Consider the following 23,521-nt stretch of genomic DNA (forward strand, 5'->3'; position numbering starts at 1 on the left):
TGCCACTGGGCTCCTCCAAGAGGAGTGAAGCTCCCTCTTCTTTACTGACTGCATCTGGTGTTTACAAACAGTGATGAGATCCCCACGTACCTTTTCCTCTCCAGGCTGAACCATTGAAGCTCTCTCAGATTTTCCTCAAAGGGGACAGACTTCAGTTCCTTTAGCGTATTTGTGGCCTTTGCCTGGGCTCTCTCCAGTAGCTCCTCATCTCTCCTGGGGAGGAGGGTCCAGAGCTGGGTACAGCACTCCGGGTTGGACCAAGGGAGCAGTTAGGATCTCTCTCTATCCTGCTGGCAGCACTCCCAGTGCCCCTAGGAGCCTCTTTGCCTTTTGGCCACAGGGCACATCACCAGTGTCATTTGTATGTTGATCTCCCCAGGACACCCAGGTCCTTCCCTGCCAAGTAGAGATGGAACCCACAGGAATGTAGCACAGAGGCCTCACTGGCTGTGGGAAGTCTGCCAGCTGGGCTGGGGACACATGTGGGATGTGGGATAATAGGCTGTGGGGCAGCTCCAGCACAGCAAAAGGGGATTGTACAGCTTGTGGAAATACTCAAATATGGTGCTGGTGTATCCGAGGAAGGGTTTGCAAAATGGGGGACTAGGATGGGCCCAGTAAGACTCAGAGGTAGCGAGGGGTGGGAAACTGATATTTTGGCCCCGGGCACAGATATGCTTTGCTTGCACGCCAGTCTGCTTCTTGGGCAGTTCCTGAAGTCCTGGGATGCTTGGAGCTTTGCTCTGCAAAAAACGCCAAGCCAAGGTGTGCAGGTCAGCAGATGGTCCCCAGCAGAACTGGCGTAAATAAACGGGCCAGGAGACCTTGTGCTCCTTTCTTGATAAGGCCTTAATTAAAAGGATAGCCTGTGGGGGTGGCGCCTCGGGGTCTCATGCCGCTGGTGAGTCAACGTCTCAGAGGAGTAGACGAGCCTGTGAGTTAAGGCAGGATCAGAGTCTTCGCCCTTGCAGGATACGTTAAAAGACTGTGCTGTAGCTCGTTGGTCTGGGGGGTTTATCTCGCTCTGGCTCTTTGCTTACAACAATCGGCTTCCGAAATGCTGGGGGCCCTCTCTGGTTCTCTGAAACTTCCCCTGCATGTAGGTGTAGGTCATTGTGCAGTCTCTGCTCTTGGCTCGTTGTCTGGGTCCATTCTGGTTTATGTTGAGGTCCAGTGATTAATATACAGTAGACGCTAGGCCCTCTGGGACACAGGAAGTCTTCCCTGGGAGCAGCTTCCTGGGAGCAGCTTCTGAACTGCCCGATGCAGTGTAAGGGACAGAAAGGGCTTCAAACTACTAGAAACAGAGGAACAAACAGGTAGAGTGTCTTTTACAAAGGATTTTAACAAAGGTGTCAGCGGCAGGGAGGGGTACAGAAACTCGGGGAGTTAACTGGGGGTGTAAACTGGGTATAGGGGCAAATACATAAGGGTGGAACTAACAAATACATGAACAAGTGAACTTCTGAACTGTGAGGAGATACACAGACAAAGGGCTAGACATCAAATTTATTCATAACAGAACCTTTTGTGAAGCCTGAACCGAGCCCTCTCCTGCATTTCAGCCAGGTTCGGGCTGGAGGAGTTGAGCTGCTGCTGTACAGAAGCGTCAGACAAGGGTCAGAGGGCTCAGAAGGGGATGACCGAATCCATTTGGGTGTGGAGGCACCAGGAGGGAGAGGGTTGTCAGCGTGGCCTGTGTCCATGGGCCTGGCTTTGCCTCAGGTCAGGCATTCTGGCAGCTGTAGGAAAGGGGTTAGAGGTGCAGACGTGGTTAATGCTCACGCTCACAGCAGCGCTATGAAGAGGCGCAGCCGCCCGCCGGCCCTTGGAGCCCACCGAGCGCTGAGGGGCAGCGCGGAGAGGGCAGCTGAGTGACGGCTGCAAGTCAGGTTGTGATTGGCTGGAGAAACGCGCGCACAGCCTACGGCCAGGAAGCTGATTGGATGCTAGGACGTGTGGTAGGAGCACAGCAGCTGAGCCAGCCAATGGGTGCCTTCTTCCTGTTCTGTTCAGTCTTGGTTCGGTTTCAGTCACGGCAGGTAGAGACTGAAGGTATGAAAAGAGGCCGATTTTTACAATAAAGTGATCTCCTTCGGATGCATAAAGGGAGTCAGTGTCGGTTTGTTCCCCACTGCTACAGGCAGCGATGCTCTGGTGCTTGGAGGGGGAAGGCTTCGCAGTTCAAGTGAAAGAGGCTCTGTTGCAGCATTTATATAAAGAAGTTCACAGCACGTTCCAGGCATTCTCCCCTTTTGTTTTCCTACACTAACAAGGCACTGTTAGAAAGCATTGCTTGAAGTGGCTTCATTTGGTTTTGAGAGAATCATGCTCTGAAAAGCTTCTGAATCTTTGTTTAGTGTCCACAAAGCAAATGATTTTCCAGCACCACTGAAAGCTGAGGTTCTTCCAGCTGGGGAACACCAGCCAGGAACTGAGATCCATTCACCCATTTATCACCCTCTCCTTACTGAGGAGGAGTATTGGGGAAAAAAATAATAAACCTTTTGGATTGAGATAAGAACACTTTAATAATTTAAAAAATAACAATACTATTAGGAATAATAATAATAGTAATGAAAAAGAGAGACAGAGATAAAATAACACCTCCATCGAATTCGTGCATTCACGTGCAGTATACGAAGGCGCTGTGAGAGAGGCGCTCTCCGGAAAGCCTCTGATGTTCACGCCGGGCGCATGAGGGCCGAAAGCCGTGCCCCCAGGACGGCAGGTCCCCCGGCAGGGCGGGCTGAGCTCTGCGCTGCAGCCTATGGGGCAGAGGTGTCAGAGGCTCTCGGAGTTCTCGCTCCGTGCCCTGGCGGCCGCCCCCTTCTCCTGGCCGCGGGCCGGCGGTGGGGCCGCGGGCGCAGCTGGTAGCGCCAGCGCGGGGATGCGCCGAGCTCGCCGTGCGCGGCCGCGGGGCTCTGCTGGCAGCCGGGCGGGCCGAGCACCAACTCCTGGTAGTCGTCGTCCGCCCTGACCGTGTGCAGGATGCGGCCGAAGCGCTGCCGGCAGAGCGGGCAGGCGGCGTGCACGGCGGCCCACTGCCGGATGCAGGCGAAGCAGAAGGTGTGCAGGCAGGTGTCCACGTGCGCCGCGTTGTCCACGTCGCCCAGGCAGATGGGGCACGGCCCGGCCGCCGCCGCCTCCCGCTGCCCCCCGCTCGTGGCGGCCGGCGCGGCGGAGCCGCTGTCGGGCAGAGCCTCGGCGGCTCCGCGCGCCATGGGCTGCCCAGAGACGGGCCCGCTGCCGGCGCTGCCCTGCGCCGGGAGCCGGGCAGCAGAGAAGGCCCCGAGCGTGGGCAGGGAGGGGAGACGGGGGCCTCTTGACGGGTCTCCTTGCAGGAAAAGGAGACTTTACTGGAAAGTGACCGAGCCGCCCTCAGCTGCCTTGGACACCTGCTTCCCCCTCCGTTCCCCCAGGCATGCTGCCCCCATTCCGGGAGGAATCTCCCTTCCGAGCTGCTCCTCCCCGCCTGTGGGCCTCAGGGTACCTGCGGGAGGCGGCCCGGGACAAGTGGCTGGGAGTCCTCAGTGGTCCTGTGAGGCTGGGAGCGCTCAGTGCCGCTGTGGGGCTGGGAGCCCTCAGTGCCCCTGTGGGGCTGGGAGCCCTCAGTGCCCCTGTGGGGCTGGGAGCCCTCAGTGCCGCTGTGGGGCTGGGAGCCCTCAGTACCACTGTGGGGCTGGGAGCCCTCAGTGCCCCTGTGGGGCTGGGAGCGCTCAGTGCCGCTGTGGGGCTGGGAGCTCTCAGTGCCGCTGTGGGGCTGGGAGCCCTCAGTGCCGCTGTGGGGCTGGGAGCCCTCAGTGGCGCTGTGGGGCTGGGAGCGCTCAGTGCCGCTGTGGGGCTGGGAGCCCTCAGTGCCGCTGTGGGGCTGGGAGCGCTCAGTGCCGCTGTGGGGCTGGGAGCCCTCAGTGGCGCTGTGGGGCTGGGAGCGCTCAGTGCCGCTGTGGGGCTGGGAGCCCTCAGTGCCACTGTGGGGCTGGGAGCTCTCAGTGCCCCTGTGGGGCTGGGAGCCCTCAGTGCCCCTGTGGGGCTGGGAGCGCTCAGTGCCCCTGTGGGGCTGGGAGCCCTCAGTGCCGCTGTGGGGCTGGGGAGCCCTCAGTGCCCCTGTGGGGCTGGGAGCGCTCAGTGCCGCTGTGGGGCTGGGAGCCCTCAGTGCCGCTGTGGGGCTGGGAGCCCTCAGTGCTGCTCTGGGGCGCTGCCAGGGCAGGGCTGGGTCCTGCTGAAGGCCGGGCTGAGCGTGCGAGTGCAGGAGCCTGTGGCTGTTGCCTGGTAAGCACGACAAACAGCCCCGAGGAAAAGACTCCGCTCCACGGCGTGTCAGAGTCTTTCGGTGGCCTTAAACCCCTCCGTTTGTCAGGTGCTGTGGTGAGTCTGGTGCTGCTGTGTATTTTCCAGGCTGAACCGACCCAGCTCTCTCAGCTTTCCCTCACGGGACAGACACTCCTGTTCCTTCACCGTGTTTGTGGCCCTTCCCTGGGCTCTTCCCGGTAGCTCCGCATCTCTGGTGGGCTGGAGAGCCCAGACAGGCACAGCACTCCAGGTGTGCCTCACGGGCAGGGGAGAGGGCAGGATCCCTCCGTGCCCCGCTGGCAGCACCCCCAGTGAGCCTGGCAGGGATTTGGGGCACTCACCACTGCCCCGTGATCCTCCTGGGCCTTTCTGGTTGAGCTGCTGTTGTTTCATGTGGGTTTTCCTCCCCGGGTACAGTGTTTGGAATCTCCTTTTGTTAAACTGTATGTTGGCTTCTTTCTCCAGTCATTTAAATAAAATTGTTAAAAGAAAACAGTTGTTTTGAAAAACACAACTGAAAAGGCAATCATAAAAATGTCTAGATTAAAAGGTACCATAAAGGTGGAAGAATGATCTTTTCCTTCAAGGGAGACCAGCGGAAAGAAGAAAAAGAATGTAGAACCTAATTTTCATTCTTCTCAAAGGCAAAATGGTGAAGGAGTTGGTCTTCAGTCATATTCTCTGCAGGGTAAAACAAAGCAGTTGCACTATATGTCATTGGTCTCAAGTATATTTTATATAGATAAGTGTAGCTATATGAATGTGTATGTATTGCATAGGTGAAACTCTCTCTCTGAGAAAGTTGTGCATTTTGTTTGAAGAAGTACCCCAATATGCCCATCTAAATGTAAATCATAGAGACAAGGCATTTTTAACCTGTTGTCTGACTGTTAATAAATATTGTGTCCTGTGTCATGCAGAAATTTACATTAAAACAACAAATTTCCCTTAGCTCATTTAAAATTAAAAGACATCTTTTGCAATAAAGATTTAATGTTAAAGGTGATAGACCTCCTGGTAGCATGCAACACAATGGTAGCTTGGTGACAGTTAATAATAATCAGAATGATTTAAAAACATTTTCATGAAAGCTTTATGATAAGAAGTCAGGGTGAGTGATTTTTTAAAAAAAGTGATTTGACAAAAAAAAGGTGACAAAAAGAGGGAAGGGAGAAGTCTGAATTGTCAGTATAACTTTTCCTTTGTTTCTTTTCTTGAGTGAAACGGAATTCTGTTGCTGTGAATGGTCTGTAATTTTTTTTTTCATTAGAGTTTAATTTGAATGCAATCTCTATTTATATTGAGCTTTTCTTTTTGTCTACCATATTTGTTGGTTGGAAACTCATATTTTCTAGGAATGAGTTCAATTTTCCATGACTGTTGGCAGATGTTTCTCTAGGATCTTTAGAGACAGTGATATATTTGTTGATAACCCAGGGCTTGCTAAAAAAGACTTTGTTTCTCATCAGTGAGTCTGTTTTTTTTGTTTGAGAGCTTTAGTCAACAGAAACATACTCCATTTCTTCCAAAAATGTCTAAGGGTAGTTTCACTCATTTTGAATGCATTCTTCAGTCAATGAATTTTTGTTTGCTTCAGTTACTCTTCTCTCTTTGTGGTCGGTGAAATACATAATGCTCTGGTTCCACTTCTTTGATTCCTGTTTTTGCAAGTTATGTATTTTAGTGGCTTTAATAGTTGAACCTGGTGTTCCAAGATAGTAGCCATAATAGTTTTGTTGTAAGGAAATTTCATTCCTAAATGTTGTTTCTGTTTTTGTGCTCAACTTGCCACTTTACTACCCTGATAGTAACATTTGAGGAGTTTAGTTCATAGGCCTGCAAGGTACCTTATAGCAAGAGCATGTCAGTGTCTTCACTGGAAAAAGGGGATTTACAAGCAGGTTTTATTTATTAGGGGAAAAAACTGTAGAGAATTCTGCAGTTTCTGTCTTACTGATATTTTGTGCTACGTTATTCCTCTCCTATAGTCGCAAACCTCAACAACCTTTGCTACAAAGCCTCTCTGCCCAGTGTCTCAAAGCAACTTCAACAAAGCATTGTTCACAGCTGCATGGTTTCTGTCACTTAACACTAACAGAGACTCTTGCTTTTGAAGTTCCTCCAGAATTGGTGCTTTTTCTTTGCATTGTTCTGGGCAGGTTTGCCTCTTTTTCGCTTTTTTTTGAGGGTTTGAGATAAAAGATTTTTTTTGTTGTTGCTGTTGGTTTGGTTTGGGTTTTTTTTTCTGTTTGTTTGGTTGGTTTTTTCCCTGGGTTTTCATTTTGTTTTGTGGTGTCATTTTTGTTTTTGTTGTGTCTTTGTGTAGTTTTCTATTGTATTTGTGAATTTTTGTTTTTGTTGATATTTTGTTTGTTTTGTTTTATTTAAATTTTGGTGTTTGGGGTTTTTTAATATCACGATGCTTCTTTGCTTATTTAGTTTATTTATATAGGACATATTATTTGTTAGAAAATTGCATAGCTAATTTTATTCCTTTCTGTCTTTTGTTGAGGGGTAAATAGCTGCAAATTATTTAATATTTGTGTTGTTTTATTACCTTTTAAAATACATGGTAGGACACCATAATTTCTTTTTCACTAATAGTTTTCTGCTGTTCTTTTCTTGCTCTTTAATAGAATTTGAATAGTAGGAAGAGTCTTGGAAAAAATACTTTAAGAATAGGAAAAAATGATTATGTTTTCCTCTTTTCAGTTTAGAAATCGGAACTTAAATGTGAAGCAGGAAATTGAAAACTGTGCATGTTCTTCCAGTGTCAGTTCTGACTATGGCTTGCCTTGTGGCCATAATAAATAACCCTTTCTTTGGTCTAGTTTCTTCTGTGTTATGAGGAAGAAACACAAGTATTTGCAAAGCATTCTGAAATTCCTGGAAGGAAGTTGCATAAAACTACACATTTTTTTCATTATTTATTTGAATGTATATAGGTTTTCTAAATACTCTTCTGCTTTGCAGAGCAAAAGTACAAATGAGGTGCTTTAAACCTGATGGAAGAGTCATTTTGACAAAAAAAAATTCAGTAGATGGTGAATCTAGAATAAATCTGTTTGGTCTTCGTTTTTTTTAGACTTATAATTTGTGAATTTCAGTTATAAATAATGCTTACTAGTTGAAGCAATGAGATTATTGATTTATTAAGACCACTTGTTAATTCATCCCGCTGTTTCATTCAGCATTTAGAAAAGCTACAAGATGCACATGTGTGATGAATTTTGTGCTTCTCAGACTGGACAAAAATTAGCCACACTTTTGCAAGAATTTATTATATGCTTTGGAGAAACTTAATGAACGTGATGGAGTTTTACATGCTTTACATGACACTTAGCCAGAACTTTTTCTCCTGATTGGAATTTCATTGCATTCTTCTTCCCCCAGACAGAAATCGTGTATTGTGATCTACCACTGATAATATTAATTTGCTGGCTTTAGCATCCATTCATACAATGAACTGGATGCTAAAAGGTGAAACCTGAGAAAAAATGTAAAATGAAGTTTTAGAATATATCAAAATACTTAGAAAAAAATACTTAGAAAAAATATTTTCTAAACTTCAAAAAATAATTTTTAACTTTATAAATATAGGGATAAGTCACTACTCCATTTTCTGTGCTGTGTTTGGGACACAGCAGTGAAGACTGTCCAAGAGTTCCAAGCTTAGTATTTAATTTTCTATATTATTAATCCCTCTACTTTACCATCTATAAATGCAACCATAGTTTTTAATCATGGCAACTGGACTTGGACCTCTCTAAAAATTTGAGTTGTGTGGAAAAAAGATTCAATATACTCATGTGGTTATATTGCCATGAACTGTCAATTATTGTTAAACCCAAACCTAAATTTAAAAAAAGCCTTCTGAAAGTCCTGACAATAATTTGACTTGCTGTATCACACTAACTGGTGATGTTAGTTCTGAGACACATACTAATTTTGCCAGAAAATGACCTTAAGTAATCCAATGGAGTAACAGTTTATTTTAACTGATAAATTGCTAACAAAAAAAAAAAAGTTTCTATTCCTCAGCCTATTTACTCATACCAGATGTGTATCTTCCCTTTAATCTGCAAGATGTTGATTTCTAATTTGTGGTTTTCCCCAGCTGGGTATGTTTAGAATGGAATTTTAAAATTGATATCCTATTGATTTTCTTTTGATTCTTGAAAATAGAGAAGGAATGTTTCCTTACTTGGTATCCTGTTACATTATCTTCTTAACCTACAATGTGTTACAGGTCTCCCTTTGCTGTAATTAGTGAGCTAAGAATAATGCAGTTCATTGGAATTGCTGTACTTGGGTCATTTGTGAATTCCTTTTTTATGTTTGATAATAGTAAACCTTCTGTTAGTAAATCCATGATAATGAGTGTAATGTTTGTACAAAAAAGATAACTGATGTAGTATGTATGACCTAGTATATGTATTAGGTACTGCACAAGTTATTTTTTATAATGATACATACATTTAAATATATATATGCCCACACATGTTGTTGCACAGACTGTTTTCTTACTTTAGGAGGTGTTACAGAATTAGTTAATTTTGGTCTGTTGCAGATGGAGATTAATTTCACTAAAATAAGTCCTAATTTTGCATGTTTAGAATACTTCCAATTTAAAATACAGGAATTGGTAGGCAGATAAAGATATGGGCTAGAAGCTGTTACTTTATGGATCTGAGAAAGTGAAGTCCAAAGGTACTAAGGAAAGAACAGAGATCTAAGAGAAGGATGGAGCAAGAGCAGTTGACACACAGCAGAGAGATAAAGGCTCTAGGGAGGGAGTTTCTGTTGTATTGACGTCAGGGATAGATGGAGAAGTGAATGTGAGCAAAACAGGAGAAGGATTCAAGCTAGAAATACCAATTGAATCACAATAAAAAGGTTAATAGTGACTCAATCTTTCAAGGGGTAAGCGTAGTGCCATTAAAGGTACCACTGAAGGATAAAAAGGAAGAAGAACTGTGAGTTGGAATATTTAAGAAATATTGGCTTAATAGCTGTGTCTTGTCACACTGTTTCTGTTGTCCAGATTACAAAGGAATGGGAAAAAATGACCAATTTTTGTAATGTTAACTGATGCTGATGTAATCAATTCTACGTAATAAAAACTGAGTCTTTTTTTTCTAAGAACATGTAAGTGGCATTATGTGTAAACATAAAATAAATTAGAAATGGGAATAAAGAAAAAACCCCAGATATTTTGTAAGGCACTGTTTAATAGAACTCTTCAAAAATATTCCTGACCATTTGCTTATGCATATATAAATATAAATAATGAATTGATGATATTTTTTTTCTTTTATATAAAAAGGACCTTAAAGAATGGTGTTTTGCATTTGTATTTTTGTTGTGTATGACAGGATGTCTCAGAGAAAAGAGTGTACTGTCTGTGATTTACCAAAAAAGGAAAGCTGCCTTTCTCAGTGCTTGTACAGATGGCTAACTGCTACCAAAGGTTTCTACAACACTGCTTACAAGTTGCCAGAAGGTTTGTGTGAAAATATATCACAGTCTGATTCCGTAGCAAGGGACAGTTACTGTTACCAAGATTTATTAAATGCTGTCCTCTTAGCAAACAGTGCCTATCAAGCACTTCTACAGGCAGTCTACGTGAAGCAGTTCCAGTCACAGCACCTGTAAAATGTTTCCTATCAAAATGCATTTTTTACATTGTTTGAACATGCTTTGTTGAAAGTATTGTTAGTGGGATATAGCGCATTGTGGATGCGGGTTGTGGAAACAGGATATAAGATGAAACACACAGGACAAAAGGAGCAGGAGGTGACCAGCGCAGAGTTAAGCTAACTGTAACTCAGGTCAAGGAAAGGCAGAGATATCCACATATGGTGAACTGTGATGTTACTGGTTAAACAAGAACAGGATGTTGCCACCTAAGGCGATGTTCAAGGTCCTTGCATGATTGTAGTGTTAAGAGGTCCTGCAAAAACACCATGTTGGGCCCGATAAATCGACTGCTGATCATCAATCGGTCACCCCTGCCTCTTGAATCCCAACAAATGGTGGCCCTTTTTGGACATACTTCATTGAAAGTATTGCAAGAATGGAATATAGTGCATGAAATTGATTGCATATAGTTGAAGCTGGTAAGAAGAATCTAAATTATTTAAAATGTTTGTCTCCAATAAATATATCATTGCTGCTGTTCTCTGAAGAAAGCTTTAGTCATTATAAGCAGTTAGGAAGGAGTATCGCTGGAAAAAAACCTTGATTTAATAATTTTAGGGTGTACTTACATAACGTAAAGAACGTTACCAGCCTAATGTTTGCCTCATCCTGCTAATCTGTTGCTTTTGTAACTGTTTTGTAAAAATCCGTTCTCTCTTTATAAAGAAGAGAATTTTCCATGGTTTCTTGTGACTGTTAGCCTCCACATGATGTCCCATAGGTGTGTAGTTTACCTACATTGTGCAATTGCAATGTGAATTACACAGCGCTTTCTCTCTGAAATGATTATGGAAGTGAAGGGGGAAAAAATAGTCTAATGAAGTACTACTATTATTCCTCTTCTAATTAAAATTTCAGAAGACCTTTAACCAAAATAGATTTCAGATATAGTGAAAATCACATTTTAATTAACAAAATCCAATACGTAGTGCAAAATTCCGAATATTTCAAGCTTAGTATGTTAAATATTTTAACACACTAAGTAGTATAACAACTAAAGTTTTGGTGGAGAAGATGCTTTTGTGAACAAAAACATCAGTTCATATCTTACAAGGTGCATATACTTCATTGAACTAAAAATTAAAAATGCAAATAACCAAGACTTAACTCTGGATGTAGATTTCTGTGCTTAAAACTATGCTTCTAAGAAATACTACTCCTCTACTACTGGTGAAATAATAAACCATCTATTAGCTTTCTGTTGTAGAAAATATGATATTCTCTACAGATGTTTTTATGCTTGTTTTTAAAATCCTGTAATTTATTTGATTAAAGAGCTTTTCATTGTTAAATATTAATATTAAATACTAATGATGAAAATCTGGGAAGACCCACAAGTCATTCACTTCCTGTTGATATAAAAAATGTTTTATAAAAACTCTTCTTAGGTACATCATGTATTTTAGAATGTGCTTAAGTGTGTGTTTAACTTACATGTATTATGTCTAGAAGCTTGTTGTATATTCTTTTATATTTTCTTTAATCAGAGTACAAAATGGGAGAAAAAAAAATTTTTTAAACTATAAAATAATTATTTTCTTTTCCATTCACAAATAGCATGTGTTTGAAAGCATCCTTTTGGCTGCACGTGTCTCTCATAGGTGATTTTCTCATATCACAAATATATCTCCATATATTTCTGCTAATTAGCTAAAGTTGCTTAAACTTTTTTCTTACAATTCATTCTGTAAAGGTTTGCCCTTACTAATACATTTTAGTTGAATTGCTTACTTTCAAGCTGTATATATATGGCAGGATAAATAATAAGAGTAGTGGTGGTATGTCCTGGGTTAACTATATGATGCTTTTATCCCCAATCGTCTGTTCTGTTTATGCTGAATAATAAGTTTTGCACCTTAAAGACTTGTTCCAAGAGCAAAGGAGGGAGAGAAGAAGCTCAGAGTTTGTTTTCTAAACTGCACTCCCTCCTCCACATTCCTGCTCCTGGACTGTGGTGTCTGTGGACGGACAGACAGCCTGACTGAGCTCTCCTTTGCTTTTAGCTAGTTTTAGCTAGCTGAGGCAAAGAAGTTCCCTGGACTATGGATCTTTTCCTTTTCTTTGGACCTGTTTATAAGCCTGCTCTGGACTGAACACCGGAAGAGCAGCAGCAGCTTGCACCTGAGGCTTACCAGGCCGGGCCTGGGCCACAGTGTTTCCAGCGCTGGATCAGAGACTGAGTGAGCTGAGCTGCAAGTCATGGAGGGGACTTTCTGAGTTTGTCTCTCTTTTGGAGCGGCAAGTGGTTTTATTGTTTAATATTGTTTAGGTTATTTCTTTTTAATAAACAGTTTTTTCCACTTTACTCCAAGGAGGTATTTTTCCCGGACCGGTTGGGGGAGGGGCCAATTGAATCTGCTTCCTAGGGAAACCCCTTTGGGGGTTCTTTCCCAAATTTGCCCCAAACCAGGACAATTTGCCAAATTTGGCCTGAACCATCATCATTGATGATGTCAATAGTAAGAATTTAATAGTGAGAATTGTGAAGGAGTTTCATTCTCTCAAGTATGCTGATTGTCATACTAGTCTTTGTTTGAAAAATAAGTATCAGACCAATTCTATTGTATATAGAAAATAATTGTTTCCAGTACAAAAGTTGTGACATTTATCTGTGGCAACATCAGCTGCCTTTTACATGGTAGTTCAATAGCTTAGATTTTGCATTTACTTTAAAAAATATTACAAGTTTAAAAAAAAAAGAAACATCACTGAATACTTTAGTAGGCAGGGAAATGTCCATTTTGTGTTTTTCCCAGGAACTTTCTTCAATGGCATCACATTTAGTTTTGTTTTAGAGAGAATCTTTTAGTCACTTTTTCAAGTTAGGAGCAGGAAGTGACATAACTGCCAGCTACAAGCCAGTCAAATGAGAAATGAATTAAAACTAATAAAAACCACCACCACCAAGAAGAATAGAAGATCCTCAGATTATTTATCAAAGCAACAGTTTTTGTGTTTGAGGTGTTTTTTTTTTTTTCCTTGAACCATTTGAGAAAATATGAGCAGAACTTATTTTCAGAATGTATCTGCTGATGTCATCTGGTATGATAATTCCAAATATTTCCACCCTTCAGTGCCTAGAAACCTGTCTTCTGTTTTTTTGGGGCAGTGATACTGTTGAGCATGATGTTAACACTGTGACTTTTTACTCAAAAGTATACTTTTAAAGTTTGAAAACTTAAAAAAAATATCTGTATTTCTAACACCTGCCTGATTTTGTTAATTCTTCTGCATTCGTTCTAATAAAATGAAATGGAAACTGATCAAAGGTTACTGAAAGATAGAAACTGTGTCCCATTTAGATGTGATTTGAGTCTTTTAATACCTTTTTATCATTCCAGCATAGAATACATTTTATTTCTAGATGTATTTTCTTTCTTAATGCTTCAATGCTTACTTAAGTAATTATTTTTTGTCAAGGCACTGGAAGTTTTGGTGTTTAACAGGAAGATTTTGGCTTTAACAATAGTTTCTTGTTGGTTTGTTGCAACAGGGCTCAAATGTGAAAAGATTCTGTGTGTTAAAGGGAGAGAAGATCCACTGTTGTCTTTATTTTACAAATTTAAATTTTAAAAGTTAAAAATATTACTGTGGATTTCTATGTACTTTCCAGTATACAGAAATGTCTTCATTGCTTTTTTTATTGCTCATTGTATCCAATCAAGGACTCTTTGAATGGAACATACTATTTCCAATATGTTTGAGTTTTTTACAGAGTGCATGTATAAGTGTGTATATGCATGTTGTTTGAAAAGGGAGCATTCAGATGGTATTTTGGATAAAAACTATAATTAAAGGCAGCTGCATAAAATTGTAATTTCTGTCTTGATTTTTTTTTCCTTCTTTCCATTTCATCGTCCTTTAGATGGCAGTGTTGTGAATATGCAGCATATCAATGTTGACATATTGAAAGGAAAGCTAGCATTTTTAACACATCTCAGATGCTTTTTCATTATATATCTTAGGAATTTCAAGAGGAAGAAGGGTGAACTAGAAATGATAGATGGAAACAGTAGAGAGAGAAACCTGCATTTAGTGTGCAGAAACCTAGCTAGTAGGAAAGTAGCATTCAGTCCTTTGCGTGTTTCTGCTTGTTTGAAAAAAATGTAATAATACTAGCTATAGTAAACCATAAAGCCAGGCCATTAATGTACCAGATTTTTCTATACACCTCTTCGTATCTGAAAAAAATACTTTCTCAGTTTTGTGCTTTAACAGAGTTACTTAGGTATAGCAAAGTTCTTTCAAAGTTTTTTCATGTATGACTATGTTTTAGCTGATCAATTTGCTTTCAGTTTGAAAAAAAGTTGCAAAGTTTTTTGTGGCAAAGTTTTGGTAGTGTAGAGTTGCTTTAGCAGTGGCTAATAACCACCATCTGTTGATCAGGAGCAGTCCACACACTGGACAGAGCCAAATCCAGCTAACTCCAACATAAACTTGCTGCTGCCGAAAGCTGAGCCTGTCAGCAGCTCTGGTGGCATTCATGTGATAGCGAATTTAGAAAGAATAAAAATCACTCTGCAGCAGCTGTGAGAGAAAGGAGTGAGAAAAATGTGAAAGAAACATCCCCGTAGACACCAGTCAGGAGTGAAGTAAAGCCTGAAAAGTGGGTGTGAAGTTTTTCTCACTGTCATAATCTCTTATTACTTGACATTAATATAATTTCCTCAAGAGAAGTAAAATATAGTAGTTGGTAGCCTGTCCTTATCTAGACTCATGATATTTTCCATCTTATTTTCTCCCCCTGCTGTGGAGGGGAAATGGAAAGGGAACTTGATGGACACCTGGCAGTCAGCCAGAATTAACCCACTATAGTAGTTTATTAGATGTATTGTTTTACTTAATGTAGTTTCCTGCTATCAAGTATTTTTGGGTACTGGGTGCAGTAACTTTAATCTGAAAATTGACTCAGCATCTACAATATTTCAATTGGAGGCTCCTTTGCATTTTTATGACCATTAAGATTCTATTCAAATAGGACAAAAATACTCTACATAGATGCATAAGAGAAACAATGCAAAAATTCTTTGGGAGGCTAAAACCCAATTAGATTAAAGTTGATGAGGGAAGTATTATGTGTGACTCTAGAGTCTGCACTGTATGGTGGATTGGATTACATAGATGTAGCACACCCTTCCAGACCTCAGGCATAATACTCCTCTCTCTTGCTTCCTTTCTACTCTTTGTAGAAAAAAAAATGGGCAATACTGTTACTTTATGTGGGACTTGTATGTATTTATATTTTGAAGAATTAAGTGCTGGGACTGTAAATGCCTATAAAGACCTTTGGGTCAACAGGATACTACGTGAGTTATTTTTATAAGTTAAATTCTGATGTCACTCAAGATATGTGCAATGTCTGGATTCAAGGTAGCAAGGTTTGCTAAAAATTGTCAAAGCCAGCTAATAGAAGAGAAAGGACATTATAGTTTCTTCTTGTTCTTAACCCATAGGAGTTAATGAAACAATGGAGTATCCTTAAGACGTTTGGGAGTCCTAGTGTGACACATTGGTTCAGATAGTGTTTTCTTTTGAATAATCCTTTCCTCTTGAAAATTGAGGAAAAATGAAAAAGGAAAATACAGATTAAAGTAGAATTGGTTTTACCTGTGGAATTTTTGTTCTGGGCTTTTTAACTGTGGCATATTCCAGTACTTGTCACTTACAAATACCTCTCTTGTCTTGCAGTGCACTTGTAGGAGAGACATGGTGTCAATATCCATGGATGTCTTTGTGAGGAAGTTTCAACCAGAGAGATACCGTCTGTGGAAACAGGGCAAGGATTTTTATACCATTGATCATACAAAACCAACTCCTGAATCAACACCTGAAGTGAACATCTGGCTACAGAGAAGAAGGAAAAAACTGAACTTTCCCAAGAGGTAATTATGCTTCTTTGCCATCTATTTAATTGTCTTTATATATAGAGACCAGTGTCCTTTCTGTTTTATTTTGGCCACTTCCTCTGATGTTGGCTTAGTTTTGACCACAAGAGATTTTATTTTCTCATAGTAGCAGTGAGGGGGTGGGGCTTGGAGCTGTATGGTAGTGCCTACATTGTTCTCTACCATGCAAATCGCTAGTGGGGGAAGGCAGGAAGGGGATTCTCTGAGAAGGAAGGGGGTGTGGTGTGCACCCAGGGTCTGGGGGCTGTAATGTCCTTTTGTCTTAGAAAGCCTCATGGCTCTGGATTGACTGGATTCAAATGAGCATTTTTTGTGTAGTCACCTGTTGTTATTAGTATTGTTGCTGTTACTGTTAATTTTCTTATCTCATTGCTGTTTCCAGTAAATTGTTATCTCAGCCCATAATCTCTGTCTTTTCTCTCTCCTCACCTCTCTCTCGATCTCTCCCCATCCCCCACTGGAGGGGCTGGAGGAGAGGAATGGCTGCATGGATTTTAACTTTCACCTGGGCTTAAACTATGTCACATGCTTTCTTTTAATTAATTTCCTTCAGACAAAAATGGTTTTTCTGTTTTCTGTATTAAGATAAACCTGGGGACAAGCCAGTCTTTTTTCAGTGTGACTGTGAAAATTTAACATAAGTCTTGTGAGTACTTAAAAAAGTTAGTGATTATGGATAACATCAAAATGCATTCAAGTGTGTCACTTAAAATCTCTCTTTAGTAAGGGTTATTCCAGTGTAATTTTCAAGGTATGGATGGTTACCATTGTTTCTAGAGATCACAGTAACCAAAAAACAAGGGAGAAGACTCCTAAGAGCTGAAAAGGAGATTAAACAGGAAAAACTTATCATAATGCTGTGATAGAATCCTACTAGCTGTTTCAAGTCTCTAGTAATAGTCTTAGCCCACACTGCCATTTTACTCTAAGGAGGTACCACTGCCTATTTGTCACACTCTTGCAGTGCTGCAGCCAAAATGTCTTTTGTCCACCACAGGTCAGTGGCAGATCATAATAAAGGCTTAATCTAAGTTGGTGGTCCTGACACCACCAGAAATTTAAGAGAAGGAATTTAGGAGAGTAAAAGAAACATAGGAGAATAAAGAAATTTAGGAGAATAAAGTCTCTCAGCTTGTCACTGAAGCCATAAAAGCTTTGACCTTTTAAAGCAGTTTTATATCTATTTTATTGAGATGCATTATGTTTTTTGTTTGCATTGCACATTTTTTGTACAATTGTCCTTTCCTGTCTTACTTAACAGTATCTTTATGGATTTTCTTCTTCATTAGCTAACAAAGATCTACTTAATTTCTAGCCAAAGGTGGGCAGTTTTGTTGGAATTTTGGTATTTTAGTGCGGCTTTTTGAGTTGGAGATAAAACGGATTTTTTAGGGATCTTCCTTGTCCAAGTAATTTTCCAATGTAGTGCCTTTTAAAACTTGGTCTTAAATCAAACTTCATCATTTTCCTTGTAAGTTAATGTATGTCTTGAGGAAAAGATATGAAAGTCACCCTGTAAAGTAAAGGACCAACTGGCACTGTAGTGGAACATTGTTACTGAAAATATAATACTGCATTTTTTCTGGGTAAGGGTAGTTTGTGAGTAGAATAATTTCTTGAAGACAGCTAATGAAGCAGTTGAACAACCGGTTTGTTAGTACGTGTATAATACTAACCTGGACTTGCAGAGAGAGTAATTCTGTTGTTTAACTAAGTGAATACCATTTTTCCCTTGTATTAGGTTTCCCTGCATCTATTGCTCAGCATAAATGCAAATTCCTGCTTGGACCAGCAGTGATTCATTTGGTAGTACCCTTATGGATAGGTGGTTCAGAGTAAAAACAAAGACTTTCTAGTAATTGCATTGGAAGTTTTATCACAGGAACACATGGGCTAATTTATGCACCTTGCTAAGCTAACAAACACAATTCCAGTGCTGTTTAAATCTTGAATCGGCTTTTTTCCAGGCAGGGTAACAGCGTGCATTGCAGAGGAGGATAAAATGTTTATTCAGCTTTGTTTCTAGTATAATGTGTCAGTTAAAATTACCATTTTGATTATGGGAATAATAAAAGTTTCAGCAAAGTGAAAATAAAAATACCATCTATGGGAATCTTCATTTATATAGTGACAGGGAGAGCTTATCTCTGACATTTACAGCCGAAATCCATTGCTGCTATATAACATCTAATGACTGCATGTAAATAGTAATAATACTTTCTGTTATTTACAATAGGAGCTGGTGGTTGTCTCATACTTCTGCAAATTTTTTGGAAATTTCTATTTTATAAAGAGTGTGTTGAAAGATGCACATTTGTAGACACAGAATAAAATGTAAGGGGCAGCAAAATGTTTTTCTGGAGATGTGCAGAATCTAAGCTGCAAGACCTTTATAAAACTCACTTAAAATTTGTAAAATTCACCTGCAATAGTAGTGCTTTTATCTCTAATATGTTATGAGCTTTGAAACCTCCTATATGATGACATTAAATACTCCTCTTGTGCCACATAGTTGAATGTGAAACTTGACTAATTTTCTATTGCATTTATTCCGAGCATATAAATTATGAGCCTATTTCTAATGTGTTTGCCATTTCTCCTGCTTTAAGCTTTCCCTTATACATCTGAGGGTGCAAAAACTTATGGTCAATCTTTAATTTTAACTTTTATTTTTTTAACACAGAATAATTATATATATTGCTTGATATTATAGCTTTTTGAAATATTTGGTGATCATAATTTTTGCCTTTTTAAGATGCTTGTTGATTCTGTTAAAACTCATTTAAAAACTTCCAAACAAATCAGCTTTTACAAGGATATTCAGGCTAGTCTTTTATTAGCACTAAGATTTGGAAATTTCACCTGATTTTACTGCTACTCAGAGAATTTTGTCTTCATTATTCTTGTAAGGATAGTTCTTTTATTGTGTTCAAAATAATGATTTATTTAAAAGCTAGTTTGTGTACTAGTTAAATAATAGTTACTTAAAGACGGTTTTACTTATAGAGTTTAACAACTTTGCCATGGAATGGTGATAAAAGATTGGAAGGTTAAATCAAATCAATTGTTAATATATCACTTAATAAATTGTAGCACTATCTCAACACAAAAAGGTGAAAATTTGTCAGTTTTTTTACCACTTTAAGCAGGTGAAAGGGACATATATTGGTAGATGTTTTATCTTATCCAAGACAGACTTTCTACTCTGACAGCAATATCTCCTATAACAGCTTCCAGCACACCAGATATCAATCTAAAAAGCTTAAAACTCCAGAGGACAAGAGAGTATCTGCTATGGTAGCTGATGCAAAAATCACAGTGACTGAAACAGCTACTGATGGCTTCAAGGTCAGTGAAGAACCAGAAAAAAAAATGAGAGCGGTAAACACAGGATTGCCTTCTGGGGAAGAAGGAGACAGTAGTAGAATGCATCTGCATCAGCATTTATTGGATCATGTCAAGGTTGCAGGTGAGATGAGCACTGATTATGTTTCACATGTAAGTTGTAGGCTATTTATACTCTAGTGTGACAAATCAGTGGATGCTAAACTAAAGTATTATCCTAGAGTACCATACTAAAATATTTACACAGAGAGTTATTTATGCAAAGAGGATTGATATTTGGTAAGAAAGAGAAAATATGGAAGTTAATATTCTGAATTGAGAGTGATACCACCAGAACGCTTTTTATTAAGTGTTTTTTAAAGGAGCAAAAAGAGTGAGGTTTTGAAATTGTCTTAACACTGTTCAAACAGGACAAAACATATGTGCTTGCGAGTATGCTACATGATGAACCTACAAATTAGAAATGTTCTATATCTGTGCACAAAAATGCTGTATTTTGAGCCTCCAGATTCCTGTTAATTTCCTCTGGAGCTATCTGACAGCTATTAAGGCCTTGTCAAGGCAAAGATTTTTTTTTTCCCTCCACACCATTTTTATTCTAATATAGTTGGTATATTCTGAACTTAATTTATTCTATTTCACATTCCATTGTAATTCTGATACAGTTCCTCATTTCTGTTCATAAGGCAGACTGGACTTTTAACTTCAAGTTTCGAAGGTCCTATTTTGTTTTATATTGCGACTGAAAATTCACTTTCAAATTGCATATAGACAGCATTTAATTATTGTGAATATTAATAGTTACGTTAGTGTTTACATGGAGCTGATAATCACCATGATTTATTCACATAAAGATACCAAGATATTGCAATGTGGAAGTTTAGAAATTCCTCTGCACAAGTTATCTGGTGCCCTATTTTAGTATTTCCAGTTCTAGGTTTTTCGGTTTTTTTTTTTGTTTGTTTGTTCGTTTTTAAGTTGGTATTGCTTTACATCTTCCCACAGCTTTTAATAGAGTTTGGAATGTTCATGACTTAAGAGAAAATAGTATTTAGTTAGCACCCATTCTGTGTTTATGGACAAGGGAAGGAAAAGCAGAGAAGACTGGAGAGCTACCCTCTCTCCTTTGTCCTCTTGAAGTGTGGTGCCTGGACTTTTGTAGGAAAATGGACAATTTTAGATATGATAGAAGCAGTACTCATGTTGAAGAAGGTAGTTTGCTCTGCATTGGCTTAACTAGTATGTCCATTGTTCTCAGTTGAAGCAGTACTGTTTGTGCCCAGAGATAACATTTTATTATTGTCTTTGTGTTACTAAGTTTTATATTCATTGGACTTGAAAAGGAAATTTTTCAGCAAAAACAAGTCAATAACTTTTATGAAGAAAGAATGGCAAGGGACTTAACAGAAACCATTTTCTTTAATATCATGGATATGTTCCTGAATCAGAATTCACTGCAGTGTATGCTAGAGTTCTTCAGGAATGTTTTTTGAGTGACCTCTCTAGCCCATTGTTCTGTCTTTTGAATGCAAGCGTCACCAGGGGAAGAATTTTTATAAAGTAAAATCCACTCAATTTTGCTCTTCAAAATTACTTGAATATAGAATTATGCTAATTTTTAATTTTTAGACTGATGCTGTTTTTTGAAAAATATTCTTGGTATTTTCATTTTAAACAGGCATAATAGGTATAAAATGCAGGGTAAAAGGTTCAACATACCAGCCTTTTATTAAACTGCATATAGGCAATCTGAGTAAAGACTAAGGAAGCTACATGAATATTGATTATTTTGAATTAAATGAAGACCTGCTACAATTCAAATTCAAAATGCTGATTAAATGATCAGAGCTATATTTAATACTCTAAATTCAAACCATTTACATTTAATTTATTCTTTGATAAAACCTATGCTCCACATTTGTGTATGCCCTTCCACCAAATGGTTTTCTGTATGATTTCTAAATGAGGAACCATGCTTTGAATTTGAATAATTTAGATTGCTGTGAAATTCAATATGGTAAAGTGGCATTTATTAACAAATCATATTCTTAATTTATAGGAAGCATCCCTTCTGACTCAGTTTTGAGCCCTGTTCCTGTACTAGAGAAAACAAAAATGGAAGATGAGGACAGGATAGATTCCAGCCATTTTTCCTTTTCACTTGAAGAGTCTGTGGCCAGCAAGACTGCTTCTGATAGATGTAGAAAAGAAGACAGTTTGAAATCTCAGAATCAATATGTTTCATCCATACCACACAGTAAAGCAGATGAACAAACTTCTGAAGCAGAAAATCCAGATAGAGAGGAAAGTGTCTCCACAGAGGATGGTGTCGGCTACCTAGAAAATTCTGGAAGTAGTCTGGAACATGGAGAAGTGCCCATTATAAAAAAGGGTGAAGAAGACAGAGTGGAAATATCTTGTGTATGTGAAACAAATTACATCATAACAGTAATATTTTCTTGATTTAATTAAATATGAATGAGCATTTTTCTAATGAGAGCTGATATCCATATTAAAGCGTTTAAAAATGTGCATGATTTTAATCAGATGATAATTTGAATGTGTTTTGAAGTGTTTAGGCAAGAGTGGCAATTTTGATCCAAAAGCAGACTGTTTTTGGAGTTTGCTTATTATTGTATTTTTCCCTGTTATTTTAGATGTTTAGTAATTTCACTTTATGTTTGTGAATCTGAAGTGTCAGCAACTATTCTCAAAGCTCTTCCCGTATTCACTGCCTGCCAATATGAGCAGGGCTGTGAGCTTCACCTGCTTACTATTCTTGGATTTTGGAAATGAGCTAAAATATGTAAAGGAAACACATGAAGGAAAAAATCCCACTATTAAAAGGAATATATTTTCAATTTTTAAACAGTAGGTTTTAACAATGTTTTCTCTGTGGGCCACCTACAAACATATGACCTTTTCCCCTTCTTGCTATTTGGCTATGATGCACGGTCAACTTTGACTTCGGGATGCAAAATGAAAAATTAAGCTGTAGTGATTATCAGTAGGTTTCTGAGTGGTGAGCTGAATCTCAAATTGGCAAAGAGAAGGCATGAAATCTACTGCCAAGTTGCGAGACTTCATGGGGAATATATTTTGGAAGCTAAACTAAAAATCATGCTGACTCTTCCACATATGTGAACTGTAATGATTTTTTTCAATGTTGTGAGTTTTGATAATCTTGGATCCAGGCCTTTCCACCATAATAAGGAGCAGTACAAATATCTCAGTGTCTAATTAACATGTGTTAAAGATTGTATCTCTTCCTGTGCCTTTCAACCACATTATAGTTATATATTAGGTTTCAGATTTTATGTAGTATTACAGAGTATTCTTTCTCTTTTAAGTGAAGGTGTGTACTGTACAAATGCAATTTAAAAAGCCTGACAGTTCTGTTTTTACTTGATTACTAACTGTTCTGGACCATAAACCTGTCCTGTGCTTTGACCATATCTTCTGCCCTCTGCTTATCGGGTAAATATAATGTTGTTTTATAATTTATGTCAAGGGGCATATGTTTAGTCTGCTCGGTTGAATTCAGGATCTTGAGGCACCGAATGCGGTGGTCCGTAAGAATTGTGTGAAACTCAGTCCTTCCCACCTCTCTGCCAGTGTCCTTTCCCTTCCTCTGGTCCTGAACCTTCAGACACCACTAGTAACTTGTTTTCTTGGGATTCCTCCAGTGGCACTTGAAGACTTTGAAGTGCTGGCCTTAATTCTTGAAGCTTGAATAACTTTAAACTTAATGTACGTAGGGGTGTTTGAGGGAGGAAATAATTTCTTCCTATACTAAGTCAACATGTTAATAATTTATCAGGACTCTTGATTTCTTATCTCAACACCAGTTTTTTTTTTTTTTTAACTTTTTTATTCTTGCGGAATTTTGGAATCTTTCACAAGCTAAGCCAGTGAGTTTCTGCTTCATTTTTCTAGCGACAGTTAATGGCTATATTGTACTACAGGTATGCAGAATTTTTTGCAGAAAATCAGGAGGATGCTGATCTTCCACTCAAACATCACATGAGCAGACAGGATTTATGCTCTCTAAGTTGGGAAGGGCTGTGGTAAATTATTACTGAAATGATTTGTGTATGACAAAGATTGCATTTCTTAAATTAAATTATATATTCTTAGAGGCAATTGTTGTATTGGTACACTAGAGGTGCTTCAAGTATACTGTGGTAGTATTTACAGACTTGATATCTGTTCTTGTTTACAGAAGAATGTTTATGTACTTCGTAAATAATTATGCAGAATTACATACTAAATTAGTT

General features: G+C 39.4%; 2 protein-coding genes across 7 annotated transcripts in view; both read left to right on the plus strand.

The window, feature by feature from the left end:
* The window catches only part of KDM4C (lysine demethylase 4C), a 247,931-nt gene that overhangs the window by 112,952 nt on the left and 111,458 nt on the right, over positions 1 to 23,521 (plus strand). For 3 of the 6 annotated variants that reach the window (XR_005978292.2, XM_030259016.4, XM_030259019.4), the window contains 3 exons: positions 15,682 to 15,875; positions 19,130 to 19,368; positions 21,304 to 21,665. Coding sequence is in view for 3 of the 6 variants with exons in the window: in XM_030259016.4 (XP_030114876.3) it covers positions 15,682 to 15,875; positions 19,130 to 19,368; positions 21,304 to 21,665 (795 nt within the window). In the remaining 3 variants the exon portion in view is untranslated. Of the gene's footprint in view, positions 1 to 9,668; positions 9,797 to 15,681; positions 15,876 to 19,129; positions 19,369 to 21,303; positions 21,666 to 23,521 lie in introns of those variants that run through there. The other 3 variants (XR_012052985.1, XM_041711466.2, XR_012052986.1) reach the window with 2 other exon arrangements.
* On the plus strand, positions 3,077 to 6,863 carry LOC140681791 (uncharacterized). The gene is made up of 2 exons (XM_072922270.1): positions 3,077 to 4,272; positions 4,399 to 6,863. Exons 1-2 carry the CDS (start codon positions 3,121 to 3,123, stop codon positions 4,492 to 4,494), a joined length of 1,248 nt encoding a protein of 415 aa, XP_072778371.1. The 5' UTR covers positions 3,077 to 3,120; the 3' UTR covers positions 4,495 to 6,863.

The sequence above is a fragment of the Taeniopygia guttata genome, chromosome Z, assembly GCF_048771995.1.
Source record: "Taeniopygia guttata chromosome Z, bTaeGut7.mat, whole genome shotgun sequence".
NCBI classification, from domain to species: Eukaryota; Metazoa; Chordata; class Aves; order Passeriformes; family Estrildidae; genus Taeniopygia; species Taeniopygia guttata.

What these genes read in the sequence shown, in the direction of transcription:
- LOC140681791 (XM_072922270.1), top strand. Translation starts at nt 3,121, where the DNA reads ATGGGGCACGGCCCGGCCGCCGCCGCCTCCCGCTGCCCCCCGCTCGTG. An exon ending in GAGCCTGTGGCTGTTGCCTG is followed by an intron (nt 4,273 to 4,398) that starts GTAAGCACGACA and finishes TGTATTTTCCAG; the next exon opens with GCTGAACCGACCCAGCTCTC.